This window comes from Empidonax traillii, unplaced genomic scaffold (assembly GCF_003031625.1).
Source record: "Empidonax traillii isolate 1590-97213 ecotype Southwest subspecies unplaced genomic scaffold, ASM303162v1 scaffold489:size526811, whole genome shotgun sequence".
Taxonomy (NCBI): domain Eukaryota; kingdom Metazoa; phylum Chordata; class Aves; order Passeriformes; family Tyrannidae; genus Empidonax; species Empidonax traillii.
This window is the reverse complement of record NW_020955682.1, coordinates 330,580-350,967: the sequence shown is the minus strand read 5'-3', so window position 1 is coordinate 350,967 and position 20,388 is coordinate 330,580. Positions and strand designations below refer to the sequence as shown.

Here is a 20,388-nt window from a genome sequence, read left to right as displayed (position 1 = left end):
ATATCTCTATCCAAAAGATCCTCAGTGAAATTCTCTCAGGAGTAATGTATTTGAGCACACAGTACTACAAATCCTCTACAGTAAGGATGAGTCAGTTTGAATGGAATTACTGAGATTAAATAGTATAGACAGTGAATTAATTCAGCACAAAGCCCAGAAAAGTCTTTAAAAAAAAGTCTTAAAATAATATACAGACTACAGTGTTTTTTTTAACTGGTTACAGTGTCTCGGGCTCTTGAGACCACAAGTTCTGCCTAAAAAGGAGACATCAGAATAAGAAATCCAATACCTTGAAGGCCCTAAAATAAATATTTCTATGGCAAAATAGTTTTAGGGACAGTGAATAACAGCATGCCATTAGCTATGGGAATCTTATCTTGTATGACCAGCTCTTGAACACCGCAGTAATAAGTGAAAAAAATATTCTCAAAGATTTCAGTAATGGAGGTTCAAACCACAAACCTCTAGGCACAAAGAGGCACTGGATGTTGAATTAGGCTTCAAATGTTTCTTTAAAGCTATCCTTACAGTTCCCTCTCTAATTATTATGTTACACGACAACTACAAAGCTTTAAAGAGGCAGCAAGGTCTGTGGTAACAGCATTCCTACAGTCTTGAAGAAAAATGCATGTTATACAGCAAAGTGACAGAAGTGCTATGCTGGTACTTAAGAGTTACTGAGATTGGATTTCTGGTAAACATTCAGGGCAATGGTGTATCAAGCTGACTGAATTAATGTTTTACTAATTACTTGAACTTAAACAAGCTAAAATCCTTCTTCAGGAAGAGGAAAAAAAAAAATTGTCTTTCCAAAGAACTTCCTAAGGGCTTACTGATAAATTAAATCCTTTCTAGTACTAAAACCAAAAATGAATTAGTTAAATATGTAAAAGAGAGATTAACTGAAGGAAACCCTAGAGAAAACAAGATATATACCAATATACCAATCTAAGAAATCTTCATCTAGGCCAAACCCAAACAAAAATCAACAACCCAGGTCAAATTAATTAATATATTCTAACAGGATTTTCACTCTGCTTGTATCATTCCTGGCTCTGAACTTCATAGAATCATTCAGGTTGGAAAAGACTTCTAAGATCATCAAGTCCAAACATTAACCCACCACTGCCAAATCCACCAATAAACCATGTCCCTAAGTGCCAGAGATGGGAATTCAACCATTTCCCTGGGCAGCCTGTTCCAATGCCTTCTCCCAGCTGCTTATAGAATATGTCATCTGCCTTTTCATCCTGGTTGGGTGCTCCATAACAGACTCCCACCACAACATCTGCCTTGTTGGCCTTTCCCCGATTCTTATTCATAAACACCCTACCCTATTGTCACCATTGTTAAGCCCTGGACAACCAAAACACACCCTAACCTACTTCAATGCCAATTATAAAGAACATGTCATATAATTTCAGGGAAAATTTGAACAGCATCCAAGCAAAATTTGGGTTTATGAGATAAAACTAACATCTTCATTTTTCTAGAAAGAACAAAGAGGTTGATGAGGTAAGAATGGTTCTTATATTACAAGCCTCCTATCTACCAAGGCAAATAGCAGCTTACAACACTGAGAGTATTGTAAGTAAAGATGTACAAACTGAAACACTTTGATGACAATGTATGCCATAATTATATTTTCTCCATTTTTAATTTAACTTGATTTCCGCATTTATCTTACGTGTATTTCCACATTTATCCTATGTTTTTTCAGAGTTATTTATCCCTCTTTGTATAAATATCAACCTATTTTTTTAAAAAATCTAGAAACTTTCTGCATACGTTTTATTTACTGCTGACACACTTTGTGGGAACTCTAGGGGACTCTACACAGTTAAGTGATAAAAGCTGAAGTTATTCTGAGGTCTATTTAGAATCCTTATTTAGAATCTGAGCTTTATTTAAAGTAAAACAAGTTGGGAAATTAAACAAACTGACCTGCTGTGAGCAGGGTTTCTCAACAGCAGCCAGTGTCCCTTCTCTAGAGCCCTTTAGAATATCCAAATCAAAAATATTTGCAACCAACTACCAAGATAATTTCACAAGCTTATTATGGCTCACTTTAGGAATTAGTGTCTTTCTGCAGGTTCTCATGTCACTGGTAATCAGTGTTACTGCTGAGAGTTCTCAATTCTTCTACTTAAGCCTAGTGTGTCTCCTTAATCCCTTTAATTCTTGCATTTTGACCTAATTTTACTGCTCATTGTCATGCTTCTTTTGCTGATATCTGGGTCATATTCTATATCATAAGAATATAAAAGCTAAATGGGGTACTATTTTTAAGTAAAAAGCCTATTCAGTACTTACAAGGCTACCTTGAGCATTCTCTTCCTTGCCTCTCATCTGACCAGGTCAAATGAAATCAATGGCACTATTCAGCTCAGTAAAGCAAGTGAGATTCAGCTCCAAGTGCTGAACTGGTAAACTTTGTTGTGACTACACTGTTCTTTAGAAGTGTGATTACTCAGCAAGTGATCGCAGTTGGAAACTTGAAAAATATGTATCAACAGGTTGATACGTTTGAGACATTTCCCTTCTATCCAACCAGCCCAACAGTCAAGGTGCTGATTCTGCATGGAAAACAAGACTATTGGCCCTCACTCAGAGAGAACTGGACTGGAATCAAAATCTCCCTGCTCTAAACCCTGATCTAAACCACCAGCCTAAGGGTTACTCTGGAATGCATTGCTCCTAATTGGCCTGTTCAAGCCATTTTATTCTGTGGAACATACCAGGCATTAGCAACAAAAGAGGAAATAAAGAGGAAAAAGAGAGGAGGAACAAATACAAAAGAATGAGACAGAATTTTTTGGCCCTGTAGTAACAATACTTAGTTGAAAAGTGGACCAGCTGAATCCAGGCTATGTTCCAAAGAGTAATTAAGAACTCATATTCTTGGGCAGCAGCAAATAAAAAATAACACAAAACAGGCTAGAATATAAGTGAGGGCACATTAGAGGGACTATGGGTTGAAAACCTTCGAAAGAAAGAAAGGAACTGCATTTGAAACTTCCACTTTTGGACAAAGTGCTCTAACTTCTGTCTAAAAAGCAATTAAAACCACAATTGCCACTCCTTTTCTAACCCAAGGCATTACCTAAACTCATCCCTTCAAGTATACTGCTTTGTTTTTGTTAAAAAATGATCAGTAATCCAAGGTGAGGGGCAAAGGAAATTTTCACTCTTGTACAAAATCACCATTTGAACCCAATAATTAAAAACAAACAAAAATTCTCTTGCAAAATCAAAGAGCTACCTTTATTCCTCATATTCCTCACAAAAAAAAAAAAAAAATCTTGTTTCAGCCAGACAAAGCAGACCTTTTCTATGCATTTATTTGGAGGATAAGGTGATATTCAAGTTAAAAATGGAAAATTCAATAATTTCCCCATTTCAGTCTAAAACGTCATGACAAAGAGACTGATATAACTAGTACAGAAGACAATGAAAGTCTTTGCACCAAGATCAGTAAAGCTTGTACTAGACTTTCTATACGCCCCATATAATCACCTCTTACTCCCGTATTCTTTCACAGATACTAACTATGCTGTAACCTTGCAGCCACACTCTCAACAATGGCCTCATGAACTAATTTTTTATTTCTGGTAAGGTTTATTTAGATTTTTTTTTTTTTTTAATAAACCGTAGTGTCAAACTAACTATTTAAATCCCCTGGTAATACTTACAGCAAGAAGTGTGACATGTGGAAAATTGTTTGGGCACCAACCCAGAGCCTATTAAAACAGCAGCAACAAGCCCAACAGACTAGAATTCAATACAGTACTTGGCAAATGATGGCAAACGTACTGCCAACATGGGATGCCCTCATTTTTAAGCCAAAGACAAACGTAGTTTCTTGGCAAGACTGGTGTGCCCAAATGCCATATGCAAGGTCAAGCAAGGATGCTGCAAATAATTCCCAATGATATTTCACCAGTCTGTTTCATTTGAACTATCAGATATTCAGTTCAAAATGTCTGTTCCCACATTATTATTATAGCTCACTCAGGAAAACATATCAGTATTTTTGCTTTGAAAAGCAGCACTGACAACACTTTTAGTTTAATAATTAAATTCAGGCATGTAATATTATTCTCTCACAAATGAATAAGGCATAAAAGAACGGTGAAATTCGTAAAAAAAATTTTTTTGTTTAGCAAAATGAAAGATGACAGATAAAATATTTGTGTTTCAAAAACTTAATGGAGAGTTTTCTCCAAGCAGTGAAACAGTGATTCTTCAATTAACAAAATTAATGTATTTGGGAACATAAATGTATTTGGGAAAAGTCTGTGAAGTTGTCCCAGAAAATAGGTTTAAAGGCTAACTTCAAGGAATTGTTCTGAAAGCTTCTTGCTTCAGTGAGGATTTAACCAAATGTTAGTACAGGAAAATGCAGTGCTGTGTTAAGGCATTTAGGGATCTGTAATGAAAAGTTTAAATAAGATTTAGCTAATGACGTAAATCACCAGTTTTAGTGAGCCTTGGCTTTGCGATGCTTTGGCTTTAAGTCAGAAAAGCTGCCCAAAGAGCCTGAAATAAAACAATTCTTGTTTCCCTAGTGATCCTCACATTCCTAAAACAGCCATGAGAATCTGTTATTTTTTCCCCTTTGAAACCATTCTACCCTTGAGGCACAGTAGTGCAAGATACCACTTAGCAGTCCTAAAGAAACAGTTTGGAGGACTCCACTTAAGCACTGAGCAGAGAAAGAAGCTAGGTAAAGTAGGGACAGATTATGGTTCAAATTAAGGCTGAATAGGAAATGGGTTTTCCCCTCGCACTATCCTAGGGGTTTTTTTTTTTCTGAATGCTCTAAACTCACAAGGCTCAAATCAGGTAATCTCATTTTTTTACTCAGAACAGGAAAACTTAATGGAAGTGGCTGATTCAAAAAATTATTAGGATGGCACTAGCCTCTTGCAACAAAAAATTCAAAACAAGAACCTCTTCCATGGGTGCTGCAATCCTGGTTGACAGCTTCTCAAACTTCAGAAGACAGACAGGGCAGGAGGAAGAACAAACAAGGTAAACTACTGCAATGAGAGCACTAAAGGAACAAGCAGGTGAAGAATGCCTTCTTTTAAAAATACTTGGGAGCAGACCACTTTTTAGAAGAGACAAACATTCCTTCACTGACTTTACATGACCCAATCTTGAACATCTCAGAGTTATCTACAAAACCTAACTGGATAAAAAAAATTTTCTTATGTGAATCAAAAAAGAATACAACAATAGTCCTTTACAGAGAAACCCTGCGCTCTAACTGGCATTTAGCACACTGCTGCAGTAGTACTGCTACCCCAGAACTGATACCCACTGCTGGGCCAGGAATGAATTAGATTTTGATACTGCCTCTGGAGGCATGGAGTTTGTGTTGGGGTTTGAGTTTAGTGCCAGCTTCGGGGTATGTTTGTTTTACTCTACACAATCAGCAGAATCTGGAAAAAATTTGCCATAAACCAGTTCAACCAGTTTCACACTGTTTGAAGCAGCACATTTCTTGAGAAAATACCTTCTACACATTGGATAGGTGGGCATTAGATCCATATTCTTATTCAATTATTAGGACTTACTGCAGTGACATTAAGAAATCTCAGACAAACAGAGAATAAAGAGAAGGTAAAAAATAGACTTCAGTTTTAGCTGTACATTTTCAGTGCACAGTTCATGTAAGGAGTAAAAAAGCCTCAGACCACTCACAAGGGATGTAGCGTGAAATTGTAGCATGCAGTTTTCTGAAACAGGCACAAGAGCTCAACACACTGGAGCTAACTTCTGTGTCAACTTTCATTCCATACGGATTAGTGCCATTTTGCATAGCTAAAGCACCAACTCTATGTGTATATTTGGCAGTGCCATACATATACAATTTTCTCAGGCTTCCAAACTTGCTGCATACACTGCAGCATCCATTAAAATTATCAGATATAATTTACTACACGAGTTTGTTTTTCACAAAAGGTTCAAGCATTTTCAACTGGATATTTTCTTCAGTCTAGTGAGTCTTTCAATAATGTGCCAATTAATATACCAGAAATATGTCCAGGAGTTCAACTGTCAGTCTGGATTTGCATTTTTTTTACCTTCCCATGGGGAAAATCTTGCTTTCCCTGCCTTCTGGTAGCATTCATTCCTTTATTAATTATTGAATTAAGAATTTAATAATGTAAACATCAGGATTCACGACTGTCACATGTTTGCACTCGCTAAGAAGCATTTTTTCTTCACCTTCTTAATGGAATGTAGAGGCCACTCTTGAGGAAAGTAATTCAACTATTTCGCAACCTTTGTGAAAAACAGAATTTCATACTTTCTCCATAGTTTTGCTAAAATGGACTCACAACGCTTTTCAGTAAACATGTTTTCAGTATCAACAAGTGTACACATACTTATTTTAAGACCAAAATTTAAAACAAAATGGAAAGTAAATTGTTAATATCAAGTAAAGTAATTTCTTTCAAAACATCACACAGCTAACTCAGCAGCATCCAATATACTCCACTGTCTTCTTCTTCTCAGTACACCAGAAATGCATGGGCTCACCCACTTTATAGTAGATCATCATTTATCCTCAGCTAAATCCCTATATATGAAGAATAAAAACACTTTCTACCTTCAAAGAACACTTGTGCTAATTAATAGCCAAATTATGTTCAATTTATTCTACTTTTTAATTACTGTTATTAGAAATGCCATTTAAAGCCACAAAAGCATTACAGCCATACATCTGCAGGTAATTGATGCTGACAATAAGACTCTTTTAGAGCTTTAAAACTCAACCAGTTCTGTCTGGTGAAACCTCTAATTTTGATTTGAATACAGAAGTCCTAGGCTCTCACTTGTGAATTACAGTCCTGAGGGCTTTCTTTCTTTTTAAGTGGCCTTCCTTTCTCTTCATATTGATCCCCTTTCAGTTCTCTTTAGTGACAATCAGAAAGTTTATCATGAGACAGCCATAATGACTGAGCTATTCTTCATTTGTCTATACTGCAGTTTTCTCCTCTGGCCACCAAGCAACCAACCTTGTACAGGTACCATATTTCACGCTTTTAGATCCTAGGTCACGATTTGCTTTGCAGCATGGCACTCACCTTACTCCCACTGTGAGAAATGGAGCAGGCAAGGGGCCAAGAGCTGGCAGAGTGCTGACTTGGCTCTTTTCACCTCACTTACTCACCTGGTCTGCTGTTGCCCTAACTTGCTCACTATAAATGCCACCACATGTAAGAAAATAAACAAAATTCCAGATCCACAACAAAGTTCATACCAGCACAGTTTGATGACTCCATGTACTTGTTTTCCAGGCAATTGCCTGAGATAACAGACTCAGGCCACAATCAGACTCTCATCATTTAAGAGGCTCACAAAAAGAATTCTGCATTTGTTTCTGTAAGTCATGGTACAAGGAGTAGGGCAGATCAACCATCAAAAGATGGAGCTAGGGAAAGTCGTGCTCTTTTTCTCCTAATTGCAGTTCAAATTCCATGAACAAATATATTGCAAGACATGTAGAAAGTATTTTACAGGTAACACTACGGGTATGGGGCAAAATCAACTTTCTAATTCATGTCACATGAAGAGAGCAAAAATTGGTGTTGTATGTTTCTCTCACTGAGGCATGAAAGCACAGGAAGATATAAAATACTTGGAGCACAATATGTCCCTTATTTTAGGGTTTTTTACTTATTTGAAATAGCATTAGCTGAATTACATGAACACATATTCATTCATTGAATCACTTTTTGAAATCCCTCTTGATTTGAACTGGATCACTTACAGACTGTCACACAATTCAGCGTAAGCAAAGTCCCACTTATTTAATTTATAGGCATTGTATGGTAGCACAAACCTGTTACTACTGCAAAATTCCTGATACAGGAGACAGACGTCTGAAGTGTGCCTTTTTACAGTGAGTGTTGATCACCTGAGCTGCATCTTTCATTCAGTTCTTGTGTGTAGTCTCTTAGTATGATCTGGCTTAAAATCAAAAAAACTAAACAATAGTCTTGGTACCACTGAGAGTCTGCCAAAACACACCTGAGCTGCAAAACACCGCCTTTGATGTCTTTCTGAGGAGGGTGGGAATATAGCTGGATTGAATTGCTATATTTTTCACCTGTTACAGAATTTAAAGACATTGCTATGAAATTTGAGTTATTTCAGACAGACAATTAATTACTAATGTTTTGATCAAAACTTCATCAATTTTAAATGCAGCTTTACCATCTTCAGTTGAGCAGAAAATCAGAAATACTCTGAAATGCAACACAGCTCATTTTTCACTTTGCCAACAAACAGCCTCAGGAAAGAAAAGACCATCTTACCATCTAGCTAAGTAGACTGTAAGACAGTAACATTGCAAGTTCCAAAGCCTCTAAAAATCAGCAAGCACCTTGTTATCATCATGATTCTCTGTGTTATGAAAAACAGCATTCTATTACAACTGACAGGCTGTTACAACTGTGCTAAATAGAAGCAGATGTGGCAGGTAAGCTTTCCAGTGAAAGAAAAGTTCTTGGTAGAGAGCTGGAATATATTAAGTGCAATTTGCTTTAACTACATATTTGCATCTATGAAGTGTTAAATAGCATGGAGAAAAGTCCCAAAATGTTGGGTCGTCAAGGGGCAACTCAGTTTTAAGAACTGATGTTAAACAGCTTGCTGAGAGCAAACTTTCTTCAGCTTTAATTAGTCCCATCACATGAAACCTCAAAAGATCTCAAGGTTCATGAGTATTTGTTCACCTACTAGAAGAACAACTTAAAAGTCACGAACAATGTCACTGTGTCGTGACATTTGAAAGTGATGGTATGAAAATACAGCATCCCATGTTCCATTATCTTTACTTAGGTTTAAGTTTCTCTAACCTATATCCCAGTTAAAAGAAAACATTTATGGAAAATAAGGAAGTGTTACAAACTTATCTCACTGCTTGTTCTCTGATGTCACAAAGATTTGCAAAGATATTTTCAAAAGTCTTTAGAGGAATATATTGTCTCTTCTGCGCTTGTCCAGCACAATGGAGAGGTGAACATGCTTCAATATCCCACCCCCAGCAATAGTAGATGGGGACAAAACTGTTCAGCCTGTGACAGACAGGACAAATCCCCGTTCACTGATCTTAATACCCTTAATTGGCTATGCTTCTCATGAAGCAGTAACACAAGCTGAGTAACGGAGGCTGACAATAAGGTAATTGGAAGCTTTTTTTCCAAAGAAGTATATTATTAAATCTACTAATAAAATTCATTTTCAATTCCTCATCAAGCTATGTATCACATATTAAGAAAGTATTAAAGTAGCACAATCTAGCCACCTGTTACCACACACAGGAATATCTACATTTAGGAATATCCACCTCAAGTACAGCCTCTGGATGGAAAAAAAGCCCATTAATGCATTTGGTTTACCCTTTAAACTGTTCTTTGTGCTTTAAAAACAAATAAAGAAAAAAATCTACATATTTTTTCCTCAGATGAGTACATTCTGGTATTCTCAATTTTGTTTTATATTTCCTTTTGCATCTGCCACAATCCCATAAAACAACATTAGTCAGGAGAATTCACATCAGTCCCCTGACAAAAATCTGTGACAAGCCATTGACAATTTTGTTAAATAGGTAGAATCAAGACTTGAACTCTACACAACATGTACATCAGAGATAATGTTTTCGTATGAATGGTCTTATAGCTGAAACCTTTAAAAAGGTAGACAACAATAACTACAAATTATTATTTAGAAAGTTTCTCAAGATAAAGACTTAGGAGAATTTATGTGTAAAGAGCCTGGACAGAGAATACTGTAAAACTACAGAAAGCCCAGGTATCTGAGGAGACTTACAGGATTTCACTTTCTTGCTAGAGTAAGTTGAGATTTTTTTCATTAGATGCAATTACCATTTCATCAATTTCTCTCTTTCTAATCACCAGAAATAGTTCAAAATATAGGAAAAGCATAACAAAAATAACATTCCAGGAGGTGACATAGACTTCCTCCAATTAAATTCAGTGTTCTTCAAGTCCCAAAATATACTTAAACTCTTTGTCCCTAAAAAACAACAAAACCACAGATCTTAGGAGTACTCACCACCATCTTCAACGATGAAATGAAAAATGTCACTGGTGGCATTGTCACCCCCTCGTAAAACATAGCATATCTTCATATCATCGATATCAGCTGGAAAGAGTCAGGCAAAATAGATTTTATTTAAAATGCCAAAGGTAGAAAACTGCTTTTATAGAAAAACTTGACATGTATGAAATAGTTTAGCTTCAGCAAGAGAGAGGTTGAGGTTCTCCAGCAGAACTGAGGAATTCCAGAATTAACAGCGTTGAAGTTTTACAGATATGATTCACTCTCCCTCTCTTTACTTGCCTCTCTCCAGTGCCCTCTTTCTTTTAAACAGTACTTACAAAAAGAACAGAAGAGGAATTTAAAAACATGGGCTCAAAAGTCAGAACTACTTCATATTTTTAGTGGTCCCTTTTCTTAAACAGAAGTGTATTATAATATTGATTCTGTCATTCTTCAACCTAAAAAGCACTGTAGAGGACATTTACAGGGATTAATTGTTTTAATAAATAGACGTAACAGTAAACAGTAAACAGACAAGACTCTAGTAAGAAACAAAAATAAACAGACGACTTAAGTAAGAAAAAAACATGATGTACAATTTTGAATCATCTATTTCAATAAAGTGTGTAAAAGACAAACAAATATCTATTAATATTGTGTATTCTGGTTTCCTTGAATACTAATGAGAAACATACAATACATAAAAAACTAATTTTTGTCACTTTCTTTGAAAGACTGCCCTTGGTAAAAAATCCATGTCTGATACCTTTTTCAAGAAAATATGTTAGAAATTAATAGCGTTTAAGTGGACCTCAAGTACCACCCAAGTTCTCTTCTGATGTCATGATGGATGCCTGAGTAAAAAGAAGCCAAAACCACTTTTGTTAAAGCTTCACAAAATCTTCAGTTCCAAAAGGAACCAGACATCATCTACAGCAAACAAGTTAAGAGCATTATCAGCAAATATACGTAACTGAAGAATCTCTTCCATAAATGTTTGAAAGTTAAAGATCAAAAATTCATGCGGCTGTAAAGAGGATGCAAACAAATACCTCTTCATTCCAGTGGAGCAAATAAACCTTTCATCCTGCAAACACACAAGTACTCAGCTCTGCTCATGTGGGTAGCCTTATCAAAATCCATGGTTCCACCATTTATAAAGATAAATACTTGAACCAGTGTTTGCAGGACCAGGACCACCCCAGAAGAAAAAAAGGCACTCGTCATCCAAATATCTTAATTCTGCCAGAATAATTGCAAAGGAACGACCTGTTTTCTCTTCATTAAGAACATGTTCAGGGTCACTTGAGCAAGCGCATACTTTCCTTCCACAGCTGATTAGGTTGTGCTAATTATATCAAAACTTGCCCAGCTGTAAGCACAATTCATTTCTATGTAAATACAGTGACTATTAAAATTATTTTATATTGGAATTCTCTAACATAATTCTGAAATACATACAACATAATTTTCTATTTCAAAAATATAATTATCTCCACTAGCATAAGGCAGAAAGCTGAGTGCTAAACAATTGCTCTGCCCTCTCTTTCAGTTACAGGCAATCTGGAAAACCAGACTGCTCATGCTACTTGCACACAGTGGATCTTGTTTCATCAGTGTTACCTTAGTCAGTGTGGTCAGGCTGCCCATTCATACAAACCACAGGCACAAATCAAAGAAATGGGAGTGTGAGGTGGTAGCGAATTAGGACGGACTTCACAAACTACTGTGTAGCTTTCAAAATTTATCTGCATGAGTCTCATCTGACTTCAAAGTTGTCCCAGTTTTGAGTAGGGATTGGACCAAATGACATCCAGAGGTCCCTTCCAATGTAAATTAGAAGACTCTGATATAGTTTTACAAGCCCCATAAGAATCCACACATGATGATGAAACTGGAACTATTAAGCATTTTGAAAGAGGTGGCCCATGGCAGGATGAAAGGCCTATAAAGCGGAAAAATCAAAACATAAAAAGAAAGTGTATAACAGCAGGTCCAGTAGTCAATACAGAGGCTTCCCAAAGTCGATTGCAAAATATGCACTTACACAGTGATTATTAAGAATACGACAGAAGAGGTTCTTGTTTACTTCTGCCCTGAACATTAGATAATTATCTCAGTACAGCATAGGTATGAAAGACGCATAAATTCACTACTCTGGATTTGACAGTGTTAAATGTTTGCATGCTAATGGTAGTGGGCCACAAGGCGAGGGACAGCAGTGAACTACAGAGAGTTGTGTCTCATATTACTTCTGCAAACTGTAGATTTCTAGGTTCAGCCAAGAATTTTTGTCTCCCTGCCACTCACAACCTCTCTCATATCCAAAGTAGCTGCAGATGACAGGGCATATGAGGAAAAAGTAAATTAAAAGATTGTGCCCTTTCATCCATGACTTTTGCTCCCACATTATTCTATGATTTCCAGAAAGTTCTTTCTCTCTGTCCTCAGCAGATCCCCTATGTAAGCTTGATGATTTCTACTTTTCATGCAGCCTTTACAGGCACCTCTTCTCCCTCAAGTGCTTTCATAAGACATTTTCATGTTTGCTTCATAAAATACAAACCATTATAAAAAGCACTCAGGAAGTTGAGAAGATACCACAGAAATAGCACAGATGCTCAGGAGACATTTGCTTATAGGTGTCAAAGGACAAAATTGTTGAAGAAACGTGTATTTCTTAAAAACATTCTTCAACCCAACATAAATTAAGAGTGCTTGTGCCAGCACTTTCAGGGAATGTGTGAAGTTACATCACTTTCTGGGGATCTTCACTAGCTTTAAAACCAGTTTTTCCTAGGGGTTGCATGCTTCTTACCCAGCTTAGGCAATCCTAGGATATTAAGATAGCCTGCATGAAGACCAGTTAGCATGCCACATGGTTGGACTGCCAATTCAAAGCCAAGTAACAACTTCATTTTAGTCATCAGCCAAACGTACATCTGGCCAACATGGCACAAGAGAGAATGGAATATGTACCTCTCCCGAGTGCTCCTCCTCAGGAAAAAAAAAAAAAAGGATATCACTGTGCTATGCAGTGGTCTGCTCTCAAGAACACTTGTTCAATAATTCTACATTCTTCAATGTAGAAGGAAACCCACTTTAAAAAGTGATAATCTGTTTATTTGCTCACTTCCTTTCTCTTCTTTTTCTCATTTTCTCTGGCAAAACTCTCAATATTATTCACAGTTCACTACTGAAGCCTTACATTTAAGGGGCTGTGCTAGTTCCCAAAGCCTCTTGGACATAGTTTGATCCCTTCTCATCCTCATTTTTGCACTAACACTGCAAAACTTAGGACAATCTAGCCATCTGAAAGTCCATCAGGACTGTTTGAAAGATCTGGTACATCTCTACCGCCAAGAATGTAACATGGGTATGTACCAGTATGGGCTCTGTGAAATGAACTACAGCCAACTGCAAGTGTTCATCTCATGCCTTACTACCTACACAGCTCAGACTGGCTGGGCCCCTTTAACTTTGAGTCTCCATGCTGTTGTGCTGTCTGCTCATTCCACAGCTGCAGAAGGCTGCAAAAAAAGTCATTTCATTGTTAATTAACCAGGCTTTGACTGGGACATACATGGAAAATTCTCTGGAGAATAGCTAATGCTCCTATTTCAGTTAAAAATGTTTCATAGCCTTGTGTTGAGGCTTTATTTCAGGACATATGACACATGTGGTTTTTGCCTTATTTATAACACCTAATATTTTAGTTCCTTGTAAAAAGTAAGTACCACCGACATAATTTTAAAACATTTACATTACCTTTTAATTTACCACAAACACTTTGTGGTTAAGATTTGTGTAATTAAGGTAACAAATGCACTCATAATATATTATTTCCCCATTGGTTGGGAAAGTATTTTGCTTTTACACTTAAGTGTGTTCAGACTGTATAGCAGCTGATACCCTAGTCATGGTATGACCATCAGTTAATAATAGCTTGGCCACTCCCATGGCATTTTCTAAATAAAACTAGTTAAAGAAAGCGCCATCTCTAAAGATGTGCAGTCCAATTCTGCTATCAAAAATTCTATCACTGATAGAAACTCCAAATCACAGTTATCTGGACTGAGCTCTCCAAAGCAAAGGAGTGTTTATCCTGCAGATCCCATTTCCTGTTTATAGCTGTCACAGATGCAATAAATAATAAACAGTCATAAAAAATAAAGAAGTTACTATAAATAAGCTCACTGTTGGAGAGTTTCTCCCATCAATTATTATAGAGTTTATCGTGACAAAGAATGTTTCCAGTGATCTAATGAAAGCATGAAGTACTGTAATACCTTGAGTGAACTGGCTGATGCTATGGTTGCCTTTCCCTAGATGGATCAGGAAGCCATGGCGAGGACCCTCTGTGATTCTGATCTTAAGAGTAACATGCAAACTGTCCCTGTCTTCCACTTTAAGCACCTTGTTGGTAATTAGAAACCCGATGTGACCTGTGGCCAGGACACGAAGAGTCTGAGCACCCTTATTTATTACAACTTGAGGTACACTGTTGTCCACAGCCATTATTCGAATCTTCATAGTCTGAGGCTTCCTTGTTTCAAACACAGTGTTGGGGAAGACATAGAAATCAGTATGAGTGCCATCTGTAACAGTGAAAGAGAAACTATCCTCAACTGATTCTGTGCCATCATGTTTATAGCTGATTAGATTGTCATTTAGATCTTGTTTAGTGAAGGTGGTGACTGGTTTGGAGTTATTGAACATGATCTGACCATGAACTGGTATTTGAGTGATGATAAATTTCAGCAATGCATCAGGTGTATCTCTGTCCTCTGCAGTCAGTTCAAATGGGGTTATCAGTTTGTATTCATTTTCACTCACCACCAGATTATGGATTGTGACAACAGGTTTCTTATTGTCCACATCACTAATAGAAATTCTGAAAGTACGAAACACAGGGTTATAGCCATCAGTCACCTCAAATTCAAAGCTGTCCATTTTCACCTCATCTTCTGAAGTGTGAATGTAATAGACTTTATTGCCTGCTAATAGGAGTTGAGTAAAAGTGGAGATGGGTACCCCAGGCTGATCTGTGCATTCAAGATGACCACGAACAGGTGCTCTGGTAATAGTGAAAACTAAGTTCTCATCTGGACTATTCAGGTCACTGGTGCTGAGCAAATCAGTAGTAAGGGTTACCTTCCCTCCTTCTTTCAAAGAAACTCCTTTGCTGATTACATCTGGGAAGACGATATCAATGCTACCTATTGTCACATAAAAGTATCGGTCAATCAGAGGATTTATTCCATCTGTCACATCAAACTTGATAAGATCACGAACTCCTTCTCGGCCAAAATGCGTATACCGAATCAAGTTTCTATCCACTTCATCTTGGGTGAAGTTCATTCCCAGGGTGATATTCTCAACTCCACCTGAATGCTTTATTCTCTGCAAGAGGCCTTGTCCTGGCCCATATCTTATAATGTATGTCAAGGTTTTGTCTTCAGAATCAAGATCAGTAGCCTTCAATATTCTGTTATTAATAGTTCTAGTTTCCCCTATTTCAATCTCCAAACCATCATTGATGGCCATTCTGGGTGTCTCATCATCTACAGGAATAACCATGATGGGTACCGTTTTCCTAACGGTATGTTTACCATCTGTGAGTTTTACCTCAAAACTGTCCACCTTTGTCTCAGAGTCATCATGTTCATAGAGTATGTTGGAGCTCTCTGTTATCTGATCCAAGGTGAAGCTCTCCACGAGGACAGTTCCATTGACCAGCTGGTTCACAATGTGGCCATGCCTGGGAACCCTAGTGATTGTGAATGTTAACTCATCAGCAGGGACATCTGCATCAACTGCGTTGAGGATGGGGGTGTCAATAACCAGGCTCATGCCTTCCATCACAACAAACTCCCGCACAAAGATTTCAGGCTCTTCATCATTGATGGGCAAAATAACAATGGGAAAAAACTGCCTCTGGGAAAAGTTAATGCCGTCAGAACAGCGGAAAGCAAATCTGTCTTCAACAGGCTCTACACCCCTATGTATACTCTGGACATAAAAAATGTGCCCTTGACGGAGGTCTTTCAAGGTAAAAGCACTTACGGCTATGCCTGCCCTGGATTTTTCAGACCCTGGGGCAGGAGAGATGTTCTCTACATACCCAGATGTGGGCTGAGCAACAATTGTGCAGAGTATATCATCACTCGGAGTATCCACATCTTCAGCCCTGAGGTAAGCAGAAGTAATGACCCGTTTGTCACCTTCTGTTACCGTGAACTGCTCCCCCACAAAAATCTCTGGGGCTTGACTGTCAACAGGAAGAATGGTCACTGCAACTGAAACTCCTTGAACAACATTGCCCCTGACTCTCCATTTCTCAGACAGGTCAGATAAGGTAAGGTTGAAGGTATCTTCCTTGGGCAGAAGGCCTATTTCGCCGCCAGTGTGTGCATATACCACAGCACCATCAAGCAGATCTCTCTGGGAAAATCTCTCTGCAGGCACCCCTTGAACCAGGATGCTTCCATGCCGAGGAGGATCCTCTACAATGAAAGTCAACATTAAGTCATCTGTATCCTCATCAGTGCCCTGAATGACATTAGCAGTGATTTCAGCAGCACCATTCTCCAGCACATCTAGGTAGGAACCAAGAGTGCCTGGGGGCAATCGAAGTGTAGGAATCTCGTCATCAACTGGGTGCACGTTCATTTTCAGTGTGATGGGCACAAAATGAACCCCATCACTCACATCTAGCCTGCAGGTATCACTGTTGGTCTCAGCTCCACTGTGCACATACACCACCCTCCCTTGTCTGATATCCTCCAGGCCAAAGACACCTCCTGGAACCAGACTGTACCCAGAAAGCTGCAACTGGCCATATCGAGGAACCTGGGTCAAGATAAATCTGAGACGGGCAAGTTCTGTGTCCGTGTCACTAGCATCCAGCTCAGCTGGACGAAGGACGTGGCTGCCTCCCTCAGGCAAAGTGAAGCCAGTATTAGTGATTTCAGGAGGCTGGTTATCCACAGGTTGCAGGTAGATGGTGAACGTCCCCCTGGCTGCATTGCCAGCTGCATCTTGCACTAGATACTGAAACTGAATCAAATGAGGAGCCACCCCCAGCTCTTCCTGTGGTGGGCGGTATGAGATCTTGTGGTGATTGATCTGCGCTTGGGTGAAGTGAGTCACTTCTACAGAGTGATCCTCAGTCAGCACAAGGGATCCAAGGCGAGCTCCATGTACATCTGGAGGGTGGTTGGTGTCAGTGTCAGTGGGGGGCTGTGTTACTGTGTAGCGCAGTTCACGGTCCCCTGAATCCTGATCTGTGTAACACAAGTGCTTCCTCCGCAGGGGGGTCACCTGCTGTTCTGCAACTATTAAATGCAGGCTGCTGCTACTATGCAGCTCCGGGGCTAATCTGTCTACGGGATGTACCCGGATCACAAAGGTCTGGGGCCCCGAGCGGTTGGGTGGGTCATTGTCATCCTGGACCCTAAAGACGAACTGGTCCAACACAACCCCAGGGCCAGGGCTGTGAGCCCCAAAGTGTTGGTAATAGAGACGCCCTTCTACAATATCCTGTTGCAGCCATTCTCTCACTGGCTTTTCATAGATGATGGAGCTCCCTGCTAAACCTGGCACTCTCCTCCAAGAAAAGCCCTCATCTTCTTCCTCCTCTTCCCAGCCAGGAGGTGGTTGTGCTTGACGAAGGAGGAGCTGCCCAGCAGTTGGGCCAGACTCTACTATGAAGAGCAGGATGGCATCCTGTGAGTCAATGTCAGTGGCACTAAGAGCACGGGTGGTGATGGGCACTGTTTCACCCTCAGCCATGGCAAGCCCGGTGTTAGCATTAAGTAGGGGTGGCTGGTCATCAATAGGCACCAGGGTAATGGGGAAAAGGAACTCAACGCGATGGCGAGAGGCACCGTCTTCCAACCGCAGCACCAGGTTGTCACTGAGTGGAGACTCACTGCCATCGTGCTGGTAAATGACCCAGCCTGCTGCCAGCTCAGCCACCGTGAAGTGTTTCCGGGGGGCAGTAGACCCTGGGGTGCCCTCCAGGAGAGTGAGGTGGCCATGCCTCAGCCCTGCCACCACACTCACCTGCACCTGCTCAAGGTCATCCTCGTCACTGATCACCAGGTTAGGGCTGGGACCTGGGCCAGAGAGAGGCCGCGACTGCCCCTCATAAAGCACAAGGCCAGTGTTGCGGGTCACCACAGGTGCCAGAGTGTTCATGGGCTTCACCACAATCACGAAGGCAAAGGGCTCTGAGGCAGCACCCTCTGGGTCCAACACCTCCAGCTCAAGCTCGAAAAGCCGCTCTCGATCCGAGTCCTCCATGGGTGGCTGGTAGGCAATACGCAGCTCCCTCACATCCCGCTGGCTGAAGGAGGTGACAGGCAAGCTCCGGTCGTCTGTGCTGACCATGTGGCCCTGGCCAGGGCCAAAGGGAGAGGTGATGTTGAAGAGCAGCAGGTCTGGTGGCGACTCAGCATCCTCAGCTGACAGCATATCAGGTGTGAGGGCCGTGAGGACAAACTGGTCCACCTCCATCATTAGCATGGCCAAGAAGCTGGGTTTGGGGGCCACATTCTCGGTCCCAGCCCGGATCCGCACTAGTACCTGGAAGTACTCGCGCTTCAGCAGCGCCCCGCCGCCCGCCGCCTCCCGCAGCTCCGCCACCAGCGGCACCAGGTCACGGTTCGGGGACCCGCCAGCTGCCGTGTGCCGGTAGCGCAGCCCCAGGCGCAGGAACTCCTCGCAGTCCCACATCGAGGAAGGCACCGGGACGCCCCCCGCCGCCTCCCCGCCCGCGGCCGCGGCCGCCGGGGGGTAGTTGAGAATTTCTCCGTAGCGGGGCAGCCCGGCCAGCAGCGGCAGCAGCCCCACCCGGCAGCGCTGCCGGCCCGGCTCGAAGGCAAACTCCAGGCTACGGGCGTCCAGCGGGTTGCTGGTGCCCCGCAGGCGCTCCACGGTGAGGGGCAGGTTGCGGGTGACGATCTCCAGCTGGGTGAAGAGCACCTCCACCTCCAGCACCAGGGGCAGCACCAGGGAGCGGCTGGGCGAGTCGTAGCGCAGCTGCAGGCGGACGCGGTCCCGCGCGGGGCTGCGGCCGCCCAGGTGCGAGTACTGCACCTCGCGGGCGCCGAAGTCGCAGGGGAAGCGCCGGGGGCTCAGGCGGCCCGGGCGCTGCCACAGCGGGTCCTCGTCCAGCACGGTGAGGTGGCATCGGTCACCCGGCTGCACCTGCAGAACCAGGTCCCGCGCGGGGTCCAGCCAGGCGGAGCGGCCCAGGGGCACCCGCAGCCCGCGGTTGGCCACCACCACGGGGGCCGCCTCCGGAGACCACGGCGAGGAGACCGCGGCGCTGCTGCCTGGCGGTGGCTCCGGCGCCCCAGCCCAGGCGCAGCCGGCCAGCAGCAGCAGCAGCAGCAGCAGCAGGGACGGCAGCAATCCGGCCAGCAGCCGCCGCGGCGCGGCGAAAAGAGTCTGCATCGTCCTTGCCGGCGGAGCGAAGCGCCGGGAGCCTCCGGCAGGGGCCAAGTCGCGGCGCCGCTCCTGCCGCCGGCGCAGCCCGCCCAGCCCGCTCGCCCCGCGCTCACGCCGCGCTCTGAGAGCGGCCCCCACTCCGGAGGGGAGCCCCGCCAACCAGCGAGCCCCGCCCAGCGCCTCCGGGCGGCCAATGGGCACCCGCGGGGGGCGAGGCTGCCGTGCGTGATTGGGGGCAGTCGTGTGTCAATCATGCAAGTTACGGGAGGAAGGAGGTTCCTCCTCCCTCCTTCCCGCGGCCGCCCGGCAGGTTGCGGAGGGGAAGGCGGTGGGGGAGACGCTCCCTGGCCGTGCGGGAGCCGGGAGTGGGGGGGGGCGGCGGGCAGGGCAGCCGCCACGAGAAGGGCGCCGCGGCCCCCGCCCGGAGCCCTCATGTTGGAGGGAGGGCGGTGCTGTTGGCTCGCACCGGAGGAGCGCACCTCCGCCGACCCCTGTAGCAGCGGGAGCGGCACCGCCGCCCCCTCCCCTGCACTGAGCTTGGGGCACAACTAGAGCTGGGCTGTCCCCGCATCGCCGCCGGGAAGGACTCCGGGTTTCCCTTCCTCTCAGGGTGCGGAGCGGCAGGAGCGAATAACGGGGAACGGGGCAGCGGGAAGGATGCCCGAGGGAAAACGGGGTGTTCTCGTCAGGAGGGGAAGCGTGGAGCCCTGCCCGACCGCACCGCCGCTCCGTGTGCCGTGGAGGGAATGGATAAATATATCCCCGGGGCAAAACACATCAGTTGATATCCAGTTTCACTCCTCGGAGGTGGCTGGTCGCAGCGGCGGGTGAATGAAAGCTTCGCGGTGT

General features: G+C 42.5%; 1 protein-coding gene across 1 annotated transcript in view; it reads right to left on the bottom strand.

Moving 5' to 3' along the window:
- Positions 1–19,545, bottom strand: part of FREM2 (FRAS1 related extracellular matrix protein 2) — a 123,726-nt gene extending 104,181 nt beyond the window's left edge. Inside the window, exons 1-2 of the mRNA XM_027896251.1 lie at positions 14,373–19,545; positions 10,096–10,185 (exon numbers count right to left, since the gene is read on the bottom strand). Coding sequence (XP_027752052.1) covers positions 10,096–10,185; positions 14,373–19,545 — 5,263 coding nt within the window. The remainder of the gene's footprint in view (positions 1–10,095; positions 10,186–14,372) is intronic.
- Positions 19,546–20,388: the final 843 nt, after the last annotated feature.